At 38.7% G+C, this 20305-nt stretch overlaps 1 protein-coding gene across 1 annotated transcript in view; it reads left to right on the forward strand.

Annotated features, from left to right (window-relative positions):
* Positions 1 to 20305, forward strand: part of csmd3b (CUB and Sushi multiple domains 3b) — a 335017-nt gene that overhangs the window by 241476 nt on the left and 73236 nt on the right. The window contains exons 13-20 of the mRNA XM_072370697.1: positions 9838 to 10020; positions 10278 to 10604; positions 12249 to 12443; positions 14588 to 14726; positions 15045 to 15232; positions 15598 to 15786; positions 19081 to 19197; positions 19574 to 19789. Coding sequence (XP_072226798.1) covers positions 9838 to 10020; positions 10278 to 10604; positions 12249 to 12443; positions 14588 to 14726; positions 15045 to 15232; positions 15598 to 15786; positions 19081 to 19197; positions 19574 to 19789 — 1554 coding nt within the window. The remainder of the gene's footprint in view (positions 1 to 9837; positions 10021 to 10277; positions 10605 to 12248; positions 12444 to 14587; positions 14727 to 15044; positions 15233 to 15597; positions 15787 to 19080; positions 19198 to 19573; positions 19790 to 20305) is intronic.

Consider the following 20305-nt stretch of genomic DNA (forward strand, 5'->3'; position numbering starts at 1 on the left):
CATCCAAGCCTATACATATTCTCCACAGTACAGGGATGATGTTCTCAGTTCCTTACTTGATCTATCCAGCATGGATCATTAAAAAAAACTGATTCATTGTTTGCAGAGTTTGTTTAGCACCTTCATTATTTTGTTTGGTTTGGTTTGATTATAAAACCCACACTGATCATGACATCACTAACTATCTATTTCATTTAGTCCACATTGTTTAAAAGGGATCACTAATCCATAGTCACCCACATCAAGTCAGAACACAGCAGGCTGAGATGAAGGAAACTTTTTACATTAAGCAGGAAGAAGCTTGAAGTGGGAGAGCAAGTGAGACAAAAGCCTGGATTTCTCTTTTACATTAAAGTGAAGCGGAAAGCATCTACTTCTCATCTATATGTAGTGTATATATTATTGCTACTACATCAAAATCATGTCAAATTGTTGAAAACGGTGTTTAACCTTTATTTATCTGTTTGAGATGTTATATGCTGTACATATCAGCTATAGGTTTCAAAGATTTTCAACTTGGCAACCAATAACCTCTCATCGAGTTTTTTGTTTTTAGACATTTTAGAAAGAAAAATGTGTCAAAGATAGTAGTGATCTTTGAAGCTTGCTATGGACTCTGCATCAAATAAAGGGTTTGCAATTACACCAGCAGATACAACTGAAATCATGTAGAAATTGTGCAAGGCCACAGCAAGCTAAGGGTGGAAGGTTAAATATTCTATATTTCACAACCATAGGCATTTTAAACATCCTTTTTGACCATGCCCCATAGAACGGACTAAAACACAGCTGTAACGAGCCATGCCTTTGTTACAAGTGAATTCTTTATGCAAATGACCTCTACAAATTATATTAAGACTACATGTTATGCACTTACCGCAGACAACATAACAGCTTAGGCTGTTATCCAGTGCATCTGTGAATGCATCATGTCTCTCATGGCATTGTCCCTCTTTTATACATAGTCTATGTGTGGTAAACTGTACTGAAGACAATCAGATGACTGCGTTTTCCACTCGTGTTAACTTTTCTGTCACGGAGGATTGGAAAAGATGTTAGACCAATGGATCTGGTCTTCTGTCTGAATGCAGGAAGAGAGAAAGATCATTTTGTTTGTTGAAACACTCTTTAGCTAATGAATTAGCTCACGTCCACTTGTAATATAGTATACACTAATGTCATGATCTGCTTCAAAAGCCTTGCAGTGTTCTTGAATTTCCAAAAAATCAAACAAATTAAGAAAAAGCAAAACAGCGGATGAATAAATGTAGCTTTCTCACTCAAATCCAAGATCCATGAAAAGTTCTACCAACAGTCAGTGCAAGATAAATGTGTTTGTCTCAGTGCGTTTGGCTGGCTCCATCACCCCCAAGATTTACTATAAAGGTGGATGGTTGTGTGTTTTTTTTTTGACAAATGTGCGAGAGAAAAGAAGGGACAGACAGGCGAAGTGTGTGTGTGTGTGTGTGTTCCTAAAGCTACATCCTAAGACCTTGGCTATGAAATATAAACATTATCAACAGCCAGCCTTGCTGCAAAGTCACCTGTGTACCACACAATATATGTGGGTTTCTATATGAGCGCATGTGTGTTCGACAGGTCTTCCATCAGTGAACCAATGAAGCTCTACCAACAAGTCACTCACCTCTTCCACTCCTCACATTCTCCCTCAGTTCCCTTCTCTCCCTGTCTCTGTGAGTCTCATTTTTCCTCATTAGACATCTGTCTATCCACCGTCCTCCCATTCCCATCTGTCAGAAATCATAACATTTTGTCTGTCAGTTGCTCACATTTGCACTGTTGTTTGGTTCCACAGTAACACCCTTTTTCCTTCCCTCAGCACATTTTCTGTATCAAACATTCCTTTTCCCTGTTTTCATCTGTCAAATTACTTGTACAGCATCTTTCTTTTTTCTTTTGAACCTAGTCACTCCCCATCTGTCTCTTCATTTCTACCTTTTTCTCACTTCTGCCCACATCCCTCTCTTTCTCTTGTCACCATTCATCTATTATTAAAGCCAAGGTCACTAACCTGGCAGCCCTATAACTCCACTCCTGTTGCAAGGCATACAAATCACATGGCTATGCTCACACATACAAAGCCATGTTTTCAAAGCTTCTAAAGATATCAATTACATAAATAATTGTATTAATATTGTGAAGACACACCTAACACTTCATTCCACTTGCCGTTAACAGTAACTCTGATCCCATTCAATCCACATGCCTGTGTGTTCTAGATTGCACGTGTTCTCGCTTTAGCTTTTTTTTGTCATTCTATGGTGGTTTGGATTCTGTCCTGCTGGAATTATTTCTGTTGGTAATTATTGCACATTTTACATCTGTTATAATACATAACCACGCCAATGGGAAAGTTATTTGTATGTGGAAGCAGCTAACTGAGCTTTCCAAAGCCCAAGTAATGCCTGGAATAATGCACAAATCTAGATAAGTTAAAGAGAACACAGGATGCAAAAAGAGGAAAGAAGTTCAATCCATTTTTCCCTTCATCATCAGGGGAAGGGTGAGATCACTGGCAGATGGAGTGAATGGGCTTAGACCCCTGACAAGGATGCAACAGGAATATTAGGAAGGCAATATTATTTTTTTAACAGAGACATGGCTGCAGACACAACACACAACTTAGGGACTACATAGACAGAGAAGTAACAGTAACAGATGGTGTAATCCTGCACTTGTCACTGAGAAGGAGCGTCTCTGCACCCCAGATGTTGAACTGATGACTGTGAATTGCTGTCCGTGTTGTCTACTGAGAGAGTTCGTCTGTGTTACGTGTGACAGATAAGCTGTTGCCAAGCTGCAAAAACAATCCACAAGCTGCATCTCTGCAGATTTCTACCACTCCTCTCAGCCACACTTGAACTTTCTAAATGTTTTTTTAGCCGTTTCTTTGTTTTCAGTTTTATTATCTATCCATACCATTAATATGTATTTTTAAAAAGTAAGTTTTACTGCAGCAATATAATTTCCCTCAGGGAAATAATACAATTTAATTGAATAGAAGTTACAGTTAGTTTTCTTCTTCTCTCTCAGTACATACATCTATTTCAAGCTTGGACTGTATATTCATGTGTGCAGTCCACAAAGAGATATAATTGAGGATTTAGGAAATGATGCAATGATTCGTTTGTGTTTGTCTTTGTGTGCAAATGTTGAGGTATAGAACGCAACAGAGCAATAATTAATAATTCAACCATTTATGATTGTAGGTAAAGATTCACAGTGTTTTATTAAATTTTTTTTAAACAATTTTCTATCAATGATCCATATTTTGTGCTCATTTACATGTTCATCATTTTCAGTTTGGAGTCAACTAGAATAAGTTAAAACAAAAAAATAAAACCACATTTTTTTCGTCATATTGTACACTGCAGCAGCTCCTCTCGCCTCCTTCTGTTAGAAACTTCCCATTTTAGTTCCTGCATCCTTAGAGTGACCCAGCCTGCCCCAGCTGGTAAGCTGATTGGTCAAAAATAGCCAAGCGCAAAATAGCTGCTCATTCTCTGTTTCAGTCGTGCCAAACTAGCCACCAGGCAGACATTATGCAAATGTGTTTCACAGTAATGTCGTTAAGTAAAGGGAGAAAACGACCGGCTTCAGGCAGTTCAGGATCAATGTTTTCTGTGGGAAAGAGTAACTCCCTTTAGAGTGGACTGCAGGCTTTGCAATGCTGCAAACACAAAAAGCTACAAAGCCGCAAAAAGGAAAGGGAAGAACTTAAAAAGGATATAAGAACCTGTGTTAAGAAGAACCTTAAATAAGTCATTCATCAAGATTTCAATGGGCATCGCAGGGTCTTTTCACAGAATTGTGCTTGTAAAGATTTAATCTTTGTTTACTATCGTTTTAAATACACGCTATAATGTGTCCTTTTTTAGCTGTAAGACTGCCAGGATTTTGCTTTTTAATGTATTTATTGAACATGAATATAATGACAGCAATCATACTGTGTTTCAAGTTTTCTATCTTTACAAAAAATATTAAAAATGTGATTATGTATTATCATTCAAACTGAATGCCCTGCTTTATAATGCAGACAGTAGCCACAGAAAATACAGGTGCTGGATTTTCCTCTTTGGCATGTGCAGCTTTCAAATAACCTTTTCTCAATAAAATCCATCTAATAATGGAGAGTATTATTAACTTAAACATTGTCATATTCATAGTAAAAAAAAAATAGATCATGAGTTGTGGTGTGTGTGGCCAGCAGGTGTTTCATTTCCTCTTCTGTTTTTTTTTGTGATCAGTTATTTGATCCTTGTGAGCCTTCACCAGTTCTGCATCATCACCACCTCATACTTTGGACATTTTAAGTGCCGCCACAGAATGGGGGTTTTAGAACACCACCATTGCTTTCTATAATTCAAAGACAACAGCTGCCAGTTGGTTTGATGCGGGAATCAACATCCCACACAGAGGAAACCCGCTGCTCCACTGGAGTGCCAGCTGATTCCTGCTATTTGAAACAGACACAGGTGCTCATTTGCCCTCGCTCACCTACTATTCGCTGTAGCATCATTTTGACAAGCGCTGTGGCCATTAAAGACACCTCAGACTGATTGGACTGCCAGGGAGATAGTAGTGTGTGATGAGTCTTTTGAGATGCTAGGCATGAGGTCTGTGTAACAAGACGCAAGAGCTGCCAGTCAGGGCTGGTCAGAGCTAGATGATATAATTTCTATATAACATGTGTTTAGTAAAATATACCGTACCATGTTGCAAGTAATAGAGCAGTGTATAAATGAATACAGAATTCTGCCTGCAGGTAATAGTGCATTATGTATAAACAGGTGTCAATAGTGTCAGTATTAACCTGATCTCTCATCCATCTTTGAAACACATACAGTGTTGGATGGGCATTTTGAGAATATGTTTCTGGAAGTGAGTTATTCCCTTGATGTCCAGCTTTTTTAAGCACACCACCCTGACATTATCCCATCATCCTCTGTTATGTAACGCTCTTGTTGGAGGCTAACACATCAAGCGCCTGCTTCACAGCTGGTTGACAGAGAGGACAAAATGGTATATGTGCTAGTTTAATGGCGAACTGTTTTTTTTCTTCTTTTTTTTCCCACCCTACATGCTCGATGTTACTGGGTTAATCTCTGTGTGATGGTTACATGTTACTCTGCAGTCAAGGCTCATGTGTGAAACACATGATACCAAAGTCACCTGTGTGGAATAATGTCAGTCATAATGTCAGTCCTTGATGTCTGGATTTTATTTTAGATTTTTCATCTGCTTTTTATGGTTTTTAATGTGTAATTTGATTTTATAGGAAGAAATGACTTGAAGGTGATTTTTTACAGCACTGATGACCCTTGGCCCAGTGGGTATTTAGTGCTTGTAGGTCCTGAAAGGGACAGAGAGACAGAAATGTACTGTGTGGTCATTTGTGTATAATTCATGCCTCCTTGTGTTTGTGCACCCATGGGTTTTCAAGTTTAATGCACAGTTGTTGAGTAGTAACTAAACTAGAGTTTAGTTTTTCCAATGATAAAAAAGTCCTTTGGATCTCTCAGGATCTGTGTTCTTAATCCAGCAGTTCAGGTTCTGAGCGTGACTATTTTAATCACACAGTACTAAACAGCCTTTCCTTCAGAGTGGATGAGGTACGATGAAATATTCATTCACTACATAACCAGAGATGAGGTTCAGTTTTACGATGGAAAACCTTAGCAGTGGAGGAGTGAGCCAAACCTGGCTGTTTTTCTCTCAGTGTATGTGAATGCATGTGCGCTCCAGAGGTGACCTATGAAGGGCAGGGCTTACTTAATCACAGCAGTGTAAACGGAATTTCATTTTCTACTCATGAATTATTGACTCAAGTAATATTCTGTCCATTCAGTGATATTGAAAGATGATGAGGTTCATTCGGTTGAAATCCATTGTAATAAGCTGTTTCTCTCATTAAAACTTAATGAATTTCAGACATTTCGAACTGTGTATATCATTGGGTAACTGAGGAGATAAATGGTTATGGACAGGGACAATACAAGGCAATGTTTTTCTGACGTGGAATATACAAGATGGCGTTTTCAATGATCATGAATAATTTGAAATGCTCATTGAGACGAAGCACCAGATGATTTAGAACTCATTAGGCTCTTTGTGTTTACTTTAAGCAGTGGAGATGTTTGAAAAATTCTTTAACCTTTCACACTGTCTGCATAGCGCAGATGTATTCACATGTTCAGCTGTTTTCGAATGGGGAGAGAAAGCAACGATAGCATCTTAGTGAAAATGACAGGAATGACTCAGAGATGTTGGTGTCCCGTTCTCTCACCTGTACTTTCAGCAGAGATGATTACAGGAATTTTTCTGAGGACATGTACATCCTGAAACGAAGGCCTTTTATAAGGTCATGAGGCAGAGTCTGGGAGGAATTTTTACAGCAGGACAGAATGATGTATTTCTGCACCGTAATGTGTCCAGATCACAGAAAGCAGCCCAGTTATTATCTGTCTTCCTGAGGACCAATTTGCAGAGAGTTACGGGTATTTGGGAGCTACACCTCTGGAGTTAAAACATTTTTTTGCACTTTATATAACAGGCACAGATAGATGCATTTTAATGAGAGAAGAAAATTGATGTGGTATACACATCTCCCATCAAACCAGTCATCAAAGGCCCATCGGTGTGAGACAGAAAAAAATGTCAATATTATAAAAGTAATAAATGAGATAATTTTCATTCTACAGAGCATCCTCTCTGATGTCTACGTCTCTGACAACTACAGCATAATTAGACAGGCTAATGTTGTTATTCATTCCTGACACTGCTTCAGAGTACTAATGGATATTCGACTCAGTTCCAGTTCTTCTGCGTCTAATGTAGCCACCTTGGATTATTACTCTATGCAGTTTCAGGAGTTTAATGTGTCTTGGTTTTGAAGAGCAGCAGGCAAAGGTTTCTAGCATATATCACACTATGCAACTATGTATTCAATATGTGATCACTATTAGTAACCGGAAATCTATTTCATAATGGTCACAAAAGAGAAACAGCCACCGTTTTTTTTTTTTTTTCCCAATCTCATTATACCTCCCAAAATCTATTACCTCACGCTCTCAGATCTGTTGTAGGTTGTGCATTTGCTCTCCCTTTATACGAGCATGATGGTGTGTATGTGTGTGTGTGTCTGTGTTTGCATGCCTACATGCTTATTCCCATGGACAATATGTTGTGAACATGATGGAATATCATCGAACAGAATGGAATGGGGCCCAATGTGAAATTGCAAACGTAAAATTGAGCTTGCAGCCACATCCACAGTCGTTCTCTTACAAAAACACACAAACATCACACACACGCACGCACATTCTCTTTAAGGAACCTAATCCCCTTTGTGAATGTGTCGGCCTTGTTGTTACAAGTACAATAGGATTATTTGTGTGTGTGCAAGAGAGGAATGTGTATGTATCAAAGACAGAGACTAATTGTGGCTGTGTGATTGGCTTTGTTTATATTTGTGTTTGTTGCATGCATATGCAGCTTTATGTGTGTCTGTGGATGCATGTGCATGTGTGAGAGAGAGGGAGATGGAGTCAGTACAGAAATGTTTCAACAGTATTCCTGTTTTCTCTCTGAAGCAATTTGTTCTCTGTTTTTTCACTATGTATTTGTGTGTGTCCGTACACAACCATGTGTGCCAGGGCATACTGTGATTGGTCGAGTCTGTGGTTCTCATAAAGACGATGTCATGATGGAAATTAATGCAATACATCACAAACACGCACAGGCGCTCACAGACACACACACAGTACATATAGTAACAGTGAAACACACACCAAGCTCACACCTTTGTTCCTGTCGTGGGCCACTCCTGTAAATAATACTGAAAGCAGGGGAATAAAGCAGAGGAAAGCTGGGGAAATGGAGGGTATATTTTCAGAAATCCCACAAACAACATTTTAAGCAGAATTATGGTGACACGGTGCCACTTTTATGTGGAATCAAAGTAGAATCTGTATAACCTTATGGTCACAATGACTATAATAAAAAAAGAGGAGTTGTGAATACTTGCAAACTCAGGGGAAGGAGGCATACAGAAGGTGATGAATACAAACTTGCTCTCGGGCTATATGATCTAAGACGTGAGACCAGAATTTTCGCCTGACTCAGCAAACCAAGGCTCAGTCATCTTCAAACAATAGACTGTTCAGTTTCAATTCAAATTGGATGATAAGCTCTTGTAGTTTCCCAGCTGAGACAGGTACTCATAGAAGGTTTTAGGCTGGATAACACTTTATGATGACATTTGCGCAGATGTTGTTCAGGCGGGACTCCAGAAACAATCTAAAATATAAGATGACTAACAATATTAACCAGTTCGAAGGAAAAGATCTAATTCGAGAAGGTTCTGCCACTCCATTTTTGCGCTCTTTTAATTTAGAAATTTTACTATGTACGGTTGCAGATTTTAGCTCATATCTAATGTCTGCAAAGGGGATTTAGGTCAGGACTACTTCCTGGACACTTTAAAACAGTCCAATCTTTTCCTTTTTTTATCTATTCTTCTGTATCATTGTCCTACTGAAAGACCCAAGACCTTCAATGCATATCTTTTTTGACTGAATTTTACTCTACAATCCCTTATTATTTTCTGATTTAATCATTTCCTTGATGCATCCGGTGTCTCAATGCCAGATGCGATAAAGTCTCTACCATGTTTAAGTGCAGGTAGTGTGTCCTTTTTGCTGTCAGCTCTATATTTGCCTTGTGTGAGGTTTTCCCCGCAGTCTGCACCAGCCTTCTTGTTCATGTAGAATTCTGACTTTATATTTCTTTTTGCCACATCCTGGAAGCATCTTAACGGTTCTGTGACGGTGAAATATCTTGATAACATTATGGCTGAAACAGGGATTTCAGGGCATTTGGTAATTCTTTGGAACTGTTAATGTTTTCTGACAAACAGATTTCTGGTGATCTTTGACAGCTCACTTTCATCCCCACTTCGAGAGAGAGAAAACAAACCAAAAGAGAAAAACTATCCCGCTTTTTATGTAGTAAAACTTTAATTCATTGCTTAGTTCAGACTGTTTGAACATGGAAAGATAAGCACGAATTTATGTTATTATCTTTTTTGTTTTGTTTTGTTTGAAGAACTCATTTAACTTGGTCAAAAATCATGCCAATAATAGTGTCTGGTGTTTCTATTGTTTATTTACTCATGTCCAAGTCCTTCTTTAGTTGCTGTTGTTCAAAAACTTTTGATTTATTACAATATTGTGAACACACATATTTATATATATATATATATATAATTGATTCATTTGCATTTGTTTCTGCAGATATCATCTATTCTGTGCTTGAAATTCAGGGGTATCAATAATTGAAAATGAATTTACCATTTTTGAGCGGCAGTCATGCGTAAAATATCAAACTGCTCCATCTTTTGTGTAACCAGGGGTCACAAATTGTTTCAGAAAAATGAGCCTGGTTTAGTATTATTGGGTTAGTGTGCTGTGGTGCACATGTCCCGTGTATTTGTTGTGGCCATAATGCTTTATTTTACCTGATTTGTTTTTTTTTTTCTTTTCCACTCCCATCTGGCATTCCCTATTATTTCTCAAGCCTGGTTATACCAGTCAAAATAACAAAAAGTGTTTGTTCTTGGCATCATTTTCTGCAATCTTTTATCTATGCAATTTTTTTAAATTGTTGTCTTTGTGCACTGACTGAAATATTGAGTGGGACCTAAATCTACTGCCCCAGTAGTTTAGTTTGGGATTCTTGTCAACACAGATCCTTTTATCCTGTTCTCTTCGGTCAATGCAGATATTAATGTCCTCTTATGAATCTGTGTCATTCCAGAAATAGACAAAGAGAGTTGTGGCGACCCTGGAACTCCTCTCTACGGATTAAGAGAGGGTGACAGCTTTTTAAATGGGGGAATCCTGAGGTTTGAGTGCCAATTTGGCTTTGAGCTGATTGGTGAAAAAACTATATCTTGCCAAGACAATAATCAGTGGTCTGCAAATATCCCCATATGCATATGTAAGTATTAAACATATAAGTGCTTTTCAGAAATATGGCTAGCAAGGATTGATTTTGAGAAACATGACATGAATGCCGCTATGCTGTTGATAACTTTCACGCTGACCTGTCACCATGGTGATAGCACAGGGGTTATTATGGCCTTGGGTAGATGGTGACCGATGATGGTGTGAAGAGGAATATTTAACAGAAAACGTCCGTCTCTGTATGTCCATCTTCTCTCCTCCCTTCTTCCTCCACGTCTTTTTCTCCATCAGTCCCCTGCATGTCCAACTTCACAGCTCCCTCAGGAACGGTCCTCTCTCCTGATTACCCAGAAGGCTATGGGAACAACATGAATTGTGTCTGGCTCATCCAATCAGATCCAGGCTCAAGAATACACTTGGCATTTAACGACTTTGACCTCGAGGCACCGTATGATTCCCTCACGGTGAAAGATGGCGAGACAAATGATGCCGCTGTCATCGGGAGGTTCTCTGGAGCTGAGAGTCCTTCCCATCTGACATCCAACACCAACACGCTGAGACTAGAGTTTCAGGCTGATCACTCCATGTCCGGAAGAGGATTTAATATCACATACAGTAGTATGTATTGTTTCTGTTTCATATCTAATTTTATTTTGTTTAAACAGAAGGTAAATTACCACCATTGTTTTCTTCCCTGGAAATAGTTTACTGTTGATATGCTAAATATGATCAAAAAGCAATTTCGCCCCACAAGCTGAATCTCAACACAGGAGCAGAGCCTCTGCTCTCTTACGACGACATTAAGCTAGCTTTAACTAAAACATCCACTAACTGCAGTAAATATGGAGCATTTTATTTCTGAAACAGTATAGAGTCTGTAGAGATGCTTCAAACTATTTTGTCGCCTAAACTTTTCACTGTCATGATCAAAACAGAACAGTCTCAAAGTGGCTGACAAATAGTGCTTTTAAGCATCTTAACTGTCATCCCAACTATCACAAAGAGCAGGTGCAGTTTCCCCTTCTCTTATATTCAATGTTTCTTTTGATTTACTAAGTGTTAGATCGCACAGGAAGCCTCAACACACCAAAGAGATTTTTCATAAAACGATGAAAAAATAACCTTTTTTTTAAAAAGAAACCAAAGTCTGGGAAGCCATAAATGGGCAATTTTTGGGAACATTTTGGCCTTTTTTTTATTATTATAACTAGAGCTGCAGTGTAAGATATCATTTAATTTCTTTGTATTCAGTATAGAGAGAGGTTCAGGATGTCTGAAGGCTTGCTTAGCACAAGCACTGAAAGCAGGAGGAAACTGCTACCCTAGTTCTGTCATAAATGAAACAGTGCTCTTCCAAAAGAAAAAAAAAACTTGCAAAATCCTTTGTTTTAAACATTACATTTTACTTGTTTCACGATAGAAACTAAGACATTCAGATTTTAGGAACGGCTGGCATCTTTCTGGCTGTCTTCATTAGAAAGTTGTCAGGTGCACACAATTGTAACTGATTAACATCCAGGTGATGCTTACATATGCAGATGATTAGTTTTTTTAAACACCAGGATGCAATATGCACAGTGAATAAGAAACATTTGTAAGCCAGTGCTTACAGTCTTTGAGTTTACAGCTGAGTGTCTAACTTTAGTATTTTTAATTTCTGGATAAGAGAAATGGTCATTGATGCTTATCTTCTCATTTGAAGATGAAAAGAACTAAAGTTTCATTGCTTTGGTCCTCTCCAAGAACAATGCAAATCTTAAAGGTTGGGCACTCCACAACATTTTTCTGTCTGTCCATGATCAAGTAAGTAGAAGGTGAACTTAAAGGAAAAGCTAGGTGATATACAGATATCTTCAGCTGTTCCAAAAACAAACAACAACAGGTTCCACTAAGCAGCTGCTTAACACTATGAAAACTGAAATTCCTTATTCCCAGACTTTTGCATGCCACTGTTTTCAGTAGCACGGGATGGGCTCATATCAGCAAGGCTATATAAAGACAGAGCAGGACGACTGAACTAAAAATTAAAGGAGAAATTGTATGTCTTCCTTTGCACCGAACATTCAGTGATGCCAGCTGTGGGCCTCTAAGATTGGATTGTGGAAATTTCATCAAAATGATGGGCAACTGGTAGTGTGTAAACACCTGTGAAGTATAGGTTTCATTTTCCTTAATAACCTTTATTGTATATGTGTCTTTTTCTTTTGGAGAACAATATCTTTCTTATCATTCCTGTTTCTCTTTGTAATTTCTTTACCACAGCATTTGGCCATAACGAGTGCCCAGACCCTGGTATTCCCATCAACGCTCGACGCTTTGGAGACAGTTTCCAGCTTGGCAGCTCCATTTCCGTGGTGTGTGAGGATGGTTTTATTAAAACCCAAGGAACCGAGACTATCTCCTGTCAATTAGAGAGAGGAAAAGTCATGTGGAGTGGACCCATTCCTAAATGTGAAGGTAAATATTGACCATAATGCTGATCATAGGTAAACTATTATCTACAGAACACTATACAATCTGAGATATAATCATTACCACAGGTTTAAGACCCAAGTGTTTGAAAGCAGACTGGATAATATAAGCCATCACCATGTGAAATAACTATTCATTACATGGATACCACATGCACAGGTACTTTCTCATGAAGGCCATCAAATTTAAGTAGCATTTCAGAATATAAAATAATTTCCTGTATATGCCACATGGGAGTAAAGCGATGGAAATGGCCTTAAACCCTATTACTTAAAATGCACATGAATGTGTATAGTTCAACATAATCCAACAGTAATTATTTTCAGAAATCTGAACCTGAATCTTATCAAGAGCTTTTTTTAAAAATGCTGAAAAGTAGACTTGTGAATTTGACCTGTGAATCTCAAATGAAAGAAAAAGATTAACCCAACCCTCCAAGCTCTGTAGCGATAGCGGTACATATAATCGAGTCCAGATATTTTGACCACAGCTATTGTTGATAGAAGACCTGATAGTACAAAGCAAGGCCATGTTAATAGTGCTCAAGGTAATTTTAAAGTCCCCATATCCTTTGTGTCTAATGTGTGTGTAAAAGTACTTGATGGAAAATCCACTTACTCATATTCAGGATGTGCAGACCAACAAATTAACTTCAGATGTTTAAACAAGACCAAGTGTAAAGATTTAGGACAACAGAACAGCTCCTGGCTAATGCTGCCTTTTCATAACAGTTGATTTTAAGATGAATTGACCATATTCCTTTTATATGTCATTTGTAAGTTATTTGTTTGATGGAATCTTTTTTGTGCTTTTCAGAACAAGCTACAAAGCATCTTACACACAGCTTATATAATATTTAAGGCTACCCTTACATTACGTGGGGTGCGCATCTCGTCTCCGCTTTATCAAACATAAATGTGCTCATCGGTGTCACAAAATACTTCAAAGAGGATCTGTGCTAAATGGAATCAATGTTTGATTTTTCACAAAGGGTAAAATGTAATTCAAGAGGATGCTGTTTGTAGCAGAGAGAGGTTTCTACAACCCAAATTCAAAAAAAGTCAGGAAACTGTGTAAAAGTTGAAGAGAAACAGAATGCAATAATACGCCATGTCCTCCACATTAAAGAGTAGAGGGTGATCTGGTTTATTGTTATCAGTGTGGTATGGAGACTGCACTGGTGTTTAAGGAACTGGCAACTTGCACATCTGGAAAGACATCATCAAAGCAAAAAATGCTCCCTTTCAGATGACATTTTTTTCAGGGAAGCGCTCGTATATTTCAGCCAGACATATTACACATTACATACATTAAATAAAGCATATCAAATGTATATTGTATTTCATGCACCAAATGTTTTCAGTAGGTGAAAGGTCTGGACTGCAGGCAGGCCAGTCCAGGACCAAGAGTCTTCCACTGAAAAGCTATGTTGTTGTAAGAGATTCAGTTTGGGGTTTATGTTCTACTGTGAATAGAATATCAGTTCATCATTGCCTTCTGTTAATTTACATGTGAAAGAAAGCCTTAATATTTGCTGAAAGTTTTGTTTAGCCTGAATAGTAGAGCACTCTATTATCTAAGGTGACAGATGAGAGTTGGTAGACACTGAAGCAGAGATTAAAGCTGAGTGAATAAGAACTTTCATCATTTAGCAATAAAGAAAACTCCAAATCAGTGCTGATATTGTATCACGTCTTCTTGATAAGTTAATAGCCAACGGAAGACGGCAAAGTTGTCAGTGCTGCATTTTCAAATTTTTGCACCTTTCAAAACCGGCCAATATTTTCAAATTAAATCATCCATTGCCAGTTAAGCAGATGTAAATCATGTTTTGCTATTGATGAACTGTGAAATGAGAGCATCATCTTCTGTGCTTATGCAGCAAACCAGCTTTAAAGAAGATTGAATAAAAGATGTAATTATGTTACCTGCGTGTCAGCTGCTGGGGAAGATGATTCACCAAATTAAGCTGCTTGTAAATCCTGCAAAATATGTGTGGTGGCATCTCTCATACATTTCACATTACCTTGGACTTCACTAAGATGGATTTTTTGAGATGATAGTTGCATGCGTTTACGGATCCATTTTTCCCTCTTACTTCCTTCTTCCTTTTCCCTCACCACCTCCAGCTCCATGTGGAGGCCACTATTCAGCACCAAATGGAGTGATTCTGTCTCCTGGTTGGCCTGGATACTACAAAGATTCCCTCAGCTGTGAGTGGGTGATCGAAGCAGAGCCTGGACGTTCCATCAAAATTACATTTGATAGGTGAGCAATAGAATTTTTTTTTTTTTTTTTTTTTTTTAAAGCTCTAAGAAATTTGAACAATAAAATATGGATTCATCCTAACAACCATCAATTGCGTCTGACCAGCAAAAATGTGCAAAGCTCAGTTTAGAAGGATACATCATAAGAGAATTATACTGTTGTTGTTGGGGAAGGCAGGTATTGTATTGTTATTCTTTGAACTTTGAACCAGCAATAGCAGCCAGTACATAGTCCTTTAAAATCCATTGTCTTTACTTTGAATATGTATGTTCAGTTTTGAAGTCATAATTGAGAACATCTGATACTCCCTTTTCGCAGGTTCCAGACAGAGCTTGGCTATGACTTCCTTGAAATCCACGATGGGCCAAACCTTCTGTCTCCTCTGATTGGCTCCTTTAATGGCACCCAGGTGCCTCAGTTCCTATTTAGCAGCAGCAACTTCCTTTATCTGCTGTTTACCACTGATAACAGCAGGTCCAATGCTGGCTTCAAACTACTATATGAAAGTAAGTTGGAAACAAATACAGTATGCATGCTGTGGCTCATTGAAAAATAACCTTGAGTGTGCCAGTTCGTGTGCAGGTTGGAAAAACATGTGTGCATTCAGTATATAAGAAACAATTGAAAAGGTATTTCTGGAGACACTAAACTCTGAACACCATTATACTAATGGTGGGTGGACATGATGTCATCACACTAATTGCCCAGCAGCTATTGTACCATGGCCTGGCCTCTCTTAGGATCATTATGTGTAGAAAAACAAGCAGCTATGATTGAACATCACAGCATCACAGTGCCTTTTGCGAACTGTAATGGGTGAGCTTTAGATTCTTTAGATCGGCTGAATGTATTGTTTTTGTTTCATCTTTAGGTGTTACAGTGGACAGCTACTCATGCCTGGACCCTGGCATCCCTGTTAATGGTATTCGGTATGGACAAGATTTTTCCATCGGGTCCACAGTGTCATTTGGCTGCGATTCTGGCTACAGACTCAGCCATGAAGAGCCGCTGGTGTGTGAGAAGAACCACTGGTGGAGCCATCCCTTACCTACATGTGACGGTAATTTTCTCAAAGAGCTTTTAATGTGGAAAACCTAGTTGAAGCTGTGACTTGTCATAGAATAAAAAAAGAAAAGGATGTTTTTTATTAAACCTCAATACAAAAAAAAAAGATGCAATGTACGGCGCTCTGATATAAATATACATTTTTATACATAATGTTTGAGTTTGTAATAGACCTGATTCAGTATTTTGTTTTAACAACAGCTAAATCAAGAAAAAAGTATTTATGGAGAAAACCCTTTCAAAAATACAAGATGGCTTAAATGATAAGCTGACATCATGATGCTGTGAGGACCTCCTCACATAATGTGTTTAAATGCCTGCAGCTAGGACATGCAGCTATTGCATCCCAAAAGCCACACACTTTAAAACCGTACTGCATCCAGAGCAGAACTGTCCTTGCAAAAGGAACATATCTGTTCCACAAATGCAGCCTTGCACAGAGCTGTGACGAGCTGATGCTCAATCCCTCCTTCACGCTCGCAACTGCTCAACACACACTCATTCGTCAGGAGACTTTGGAAGCATGGACAGTGGCTGACGTTCCGCTCTCCTCTGACTGGATGCTCCCTTGTTCAACACTGCAGTCCAGCAAGTGAAGTCCATGTTGGATTGCGTTTGTGACTGTACAAGTAATAGTAATCAAAGCAGTCAGCCACTGTCCCCACCTCTCAAAAGTCTCAAAAATTAACTTGACCATATGCTTCCCTGCAAGTATACAGTTCTGTTTATGAGCACTCTTCTTTTGACTAGCCGAGCAGAAACACTGCCTCACGAAAGAAGTTTTTTTTTTACTGACAGAAACTGTTTGGCACATCCACAAATCCCAACCCTATTTCTAATTGTCGGGAGAGAGACTTTTAAAGCTAACTGGGTGCTTTATGCTTTACCAAAAAGCAAACAGGTGTTTGCATTGAAACAAAGATGTTTTTGTGACGTTGGTCCAAAGAGAAGATCCCCTGCATGCTTTGTGTCTAAATCATACTGCGCAAGGTCAACTCGACTGCAGTCATGGTAATTATGTACACTGTGGGGCTTTAAAATATCCACTCTTCAAAAATGATTAGACGAAGCAGTAAAAGTATTTTCTTTCAACAGACTGGGCCATGAACTTAGAAAAGTAATTATCTGCCTTAATCACAATGATAGACACAAACAGGCTGTGGTATGCGATTAATCCACTGTGAATGTGTTGCTCTGTGACAAAATTACTGGTTGAAGTACACACACAAACTTGTTTTTCTATCTTTGTGGTGATTCACCATTGGCATGATGCATTCACTAAATGTAACCCTTACTCTTAACCCAACTATAACCAACTTCAAAAACTAACCATAGAACCAAGTTTTGACCCTCAATAATCCATTTAAACATGTAGGGCCCACTCTTTGGTCCCCACAAAACAAATTATACCTCTGAACTCTCTGAATATATAAAAGTATGCACTCACAATATGCACACATACACACATACAAAGAGGAACAAGTTGCAGGGAAGGTTCTGCTGGCTGTGATGCACTAAATTTAAGAGGAGATTTGAGATCTGTGGGCAAAAACTGTGTGTGTGTGCATGTGCACACTGTACATACATGTGTGCTTGTGGTGCCTTTATCCATGTGCCTCCTGTCACCTCCTCTTCCGTGTGAACCATGAACACAGAAAGGTTTGAGGTAAGGTTGAAGAGAGCCTGTGTTGGCTGTCACCTCCTCTCTCTTCTCTCAAATCAGGAGCTCGGGGGCACACGAGAGGGGGATGGGAGGAGAGAAACCTGTCTCTCTACTTGCTGGCTCTCTCATTCCAATCATGGTGGTGCAGGAGAGGTGGGAGGAAAGACAGATGCTGCCACTGCAGCATCAGTTTTGTTGTGGCTTCCTTACTTTGTCTTATTGACTCATTTGCTTGTGAAGCACATTTGAATCGCACAGTTTCTGGTACTGGGAGTAGTTTTGTGCATATAAACATCCTGCAGTTTGTGCATATAAACATCAAGCTTTCTGCTTAATATTTACATGTCATATGCCATTAGGCTCTGTTTACACGAGATGTACTGTACGCTTTCAAGTACATGTTCTAATTTCAGCTATGGCTGGTAAGTAATGAAAAATGCTCCTCATTGACAACTAGTGTACAGTGAATTCAAGCAAGACATTTCCAAAAACATCCAACTTTGATGTAAGAAATTGGGCAGGAAGCAAATGTTGTTCATGATCTGCATTTGCAGAGATTAAAGTGCGCTACATTCCCACATTTGGTGGAACCATGTCATCTAATATGAAAGATGAAATGACTGGATTATCACGCCACCTAAACAGAATATTTAAAAGTATCAGCTAAACTTTTTGATGCAATGTCTGTAGAAAACGTTTGACTGAAACTTAGAAGGATTAGACTTTAATAAAATATGTAGGAATTATGTGCTAAATCAGTCAACATATATCAATTAGTCAAGTTTTTTAGTCCATAGATCAGAGTGGTATCAGTCAACCCAACTCCACTGTGATAAATAGAATGAAAGAGAAATTGGATACATGGAGGTAGGAGAAAAAGGCAAATGGAATGAGATGAAAAAGACTGATAAAGTGTGAGATAGACAAAGATAAACTGGCAAAGACAGAGATAGCAATGCGGTGTTTCTGATTTCGCACACAACTCAGCATTCAAAGTAAAGTGCTTCCTGGCATTGAAGAATTAATTATTAATAGTGCTGGGTGTGTGTGTGTCTGCCTGTGCATGCTTGCTGTGTATATGTTTACTTCGAAAATATATTCTCTCCTCACTTCTCACTCTGCAGACTGTAAAACCTCAGCAGCGGTTGAGTGTAAAGATACAGTTGCCCGGATTAGTTTTTTGAGCACATATTGGCTTCCTGACTGACCTGTTGTAGTGGTTGTACAGTAGTGGCAGTCAGCCAAATAAACAAACAGAAATCTAACAAAACTCACTTTTAAAAAATCGTCTGTATAGATGTTGAAATTGGTTATGGTTGCCAGAGTTGGTGATTTTCTGCTACTATGAACAGTAACTTATAAAGAAACATCAGCAGATGTTTCAGGTCTGACTTACTCCCTGCTACTCACAGATGCACGTTTGGTAATGTTATGGCATTTTATAGTTGTTTTTTTTTTAGAGTAACATTGAGTGCCATATAAGTGGTATTAAAGGTCCACAGGGAAGCATTATCTGCTTTAGCTATCAACAATCTGATACAAACCTTTCTGCCTCCGTCCCCTGTCTCTGCTCATCTCTTTCCCTCTGACGCTCTCTCCCACTCTTGTCTCTCTCAATCTATCCAGCTCTGTGCGGTGGCGATGTTAGAGGTCCCTGGGGAACCATCCTCAGTCCCGGCTATCCAGACAGCTACCCTTCATCTCTCAACTGTACCTGGACTGTTGAAGTTAGCCACGGGAAAGGCAAGGGACACACAGAGATCCACGCTGCTTAATAAACAGAGACAGGCTGAGAGGCCGTACCATATCACACAGCAAGCACAGGGGTTCAGTTCCACCAACACAGACTTGCAATAAATGAAAGTCCATTTTCAAAAATTCAAAGGTTCATGTTCTAGTTGTTAGGCCCTAGTCTATGCATTGGAGTGAATTATGTTAAAACTAGGTTAAAGATACAATATTGTGTAAATAATGTGTGAGGGTTTTGTGCAATTTAACTTCTCATGAAAATGTATGCCTGCTGTTAACTTGCAGAACTTAACTTATTTCGTCAGATTGTAATTTGAGGCACAAGAGCTAATTCTAAATTCTCACCTCTCTGCGTATATGTCTCAAACAGGAGTTCAGTTTCAGTTCAATTCCTTTCATCTGGAGGACCAACATGACTACCTTTTGGTTACGGAGAACGGGAGTTTCCTGCAACCGCTGGCTCGCCTGACCGGCAATGAGTTGCCTAGCAACATTAATGCTGGTCTCTATGGAAACTTCAAAGCCCAGCTTCGATTCATCTCTGACTTTTCCATTTCATATGAGGGCTTCAATATAACTTTCTCTGGTATTTTATCTCTCTTCTGTTAAGAAATTCTTGTTAACAGTCAGTTTTGTCATGAAAAGAAGTTGGTTTTCCTCATAATTCACATTCTGAAAAATACAGCAATGCTGTTAGTTGAGATACATTGTGCATAAATAATGTATATATGTGTTTTGGAAGAGTTCAGGTGGACTGCTACTGTGATCGAACTTGTGTAAAACGTCCCTGTGAAACTTTAGCATTACTGTAAGAGTACAGAACATTTGTATGAGAGCAGAATATTACTGACTCTTACAAAATACCTAAGCACTGTATATTCCTTTTTTTTTTTTACCAGGAAGTCTTTTTAAGTAGCAACTCAACATATTGAATATATTTTTGTAAAAATGGATTTCCATAAGTCACAACCAAAGTAGCACAATCTTCTTTAGGTAAGAGCACGAATTAAAGTACATCTAACAAGTCCTTAGATCATCTGAGATCAGTGACCCCCTGGTGATTTAAGGTTGAAGGAGGTCACTAATGTATGTGGGTTCTTGA

This window comes from Leuresthes tenuis, unplaced genomic scaffold (assembly GCF_036924035.1).
Source record: "Leuresthes tenuis unplaced genomic scaffold, fLeuTen1.0.hap1 SCAF_18, whole genome shotgun sequence".
In the NCBI taxonomy this organism is placed as follows: Eukaryota; Metazoa; Chordata; class Actinopteri; order Atheriniformes; family Atherinopsidae; genus Leuresthes; species Leuresthes tenuis.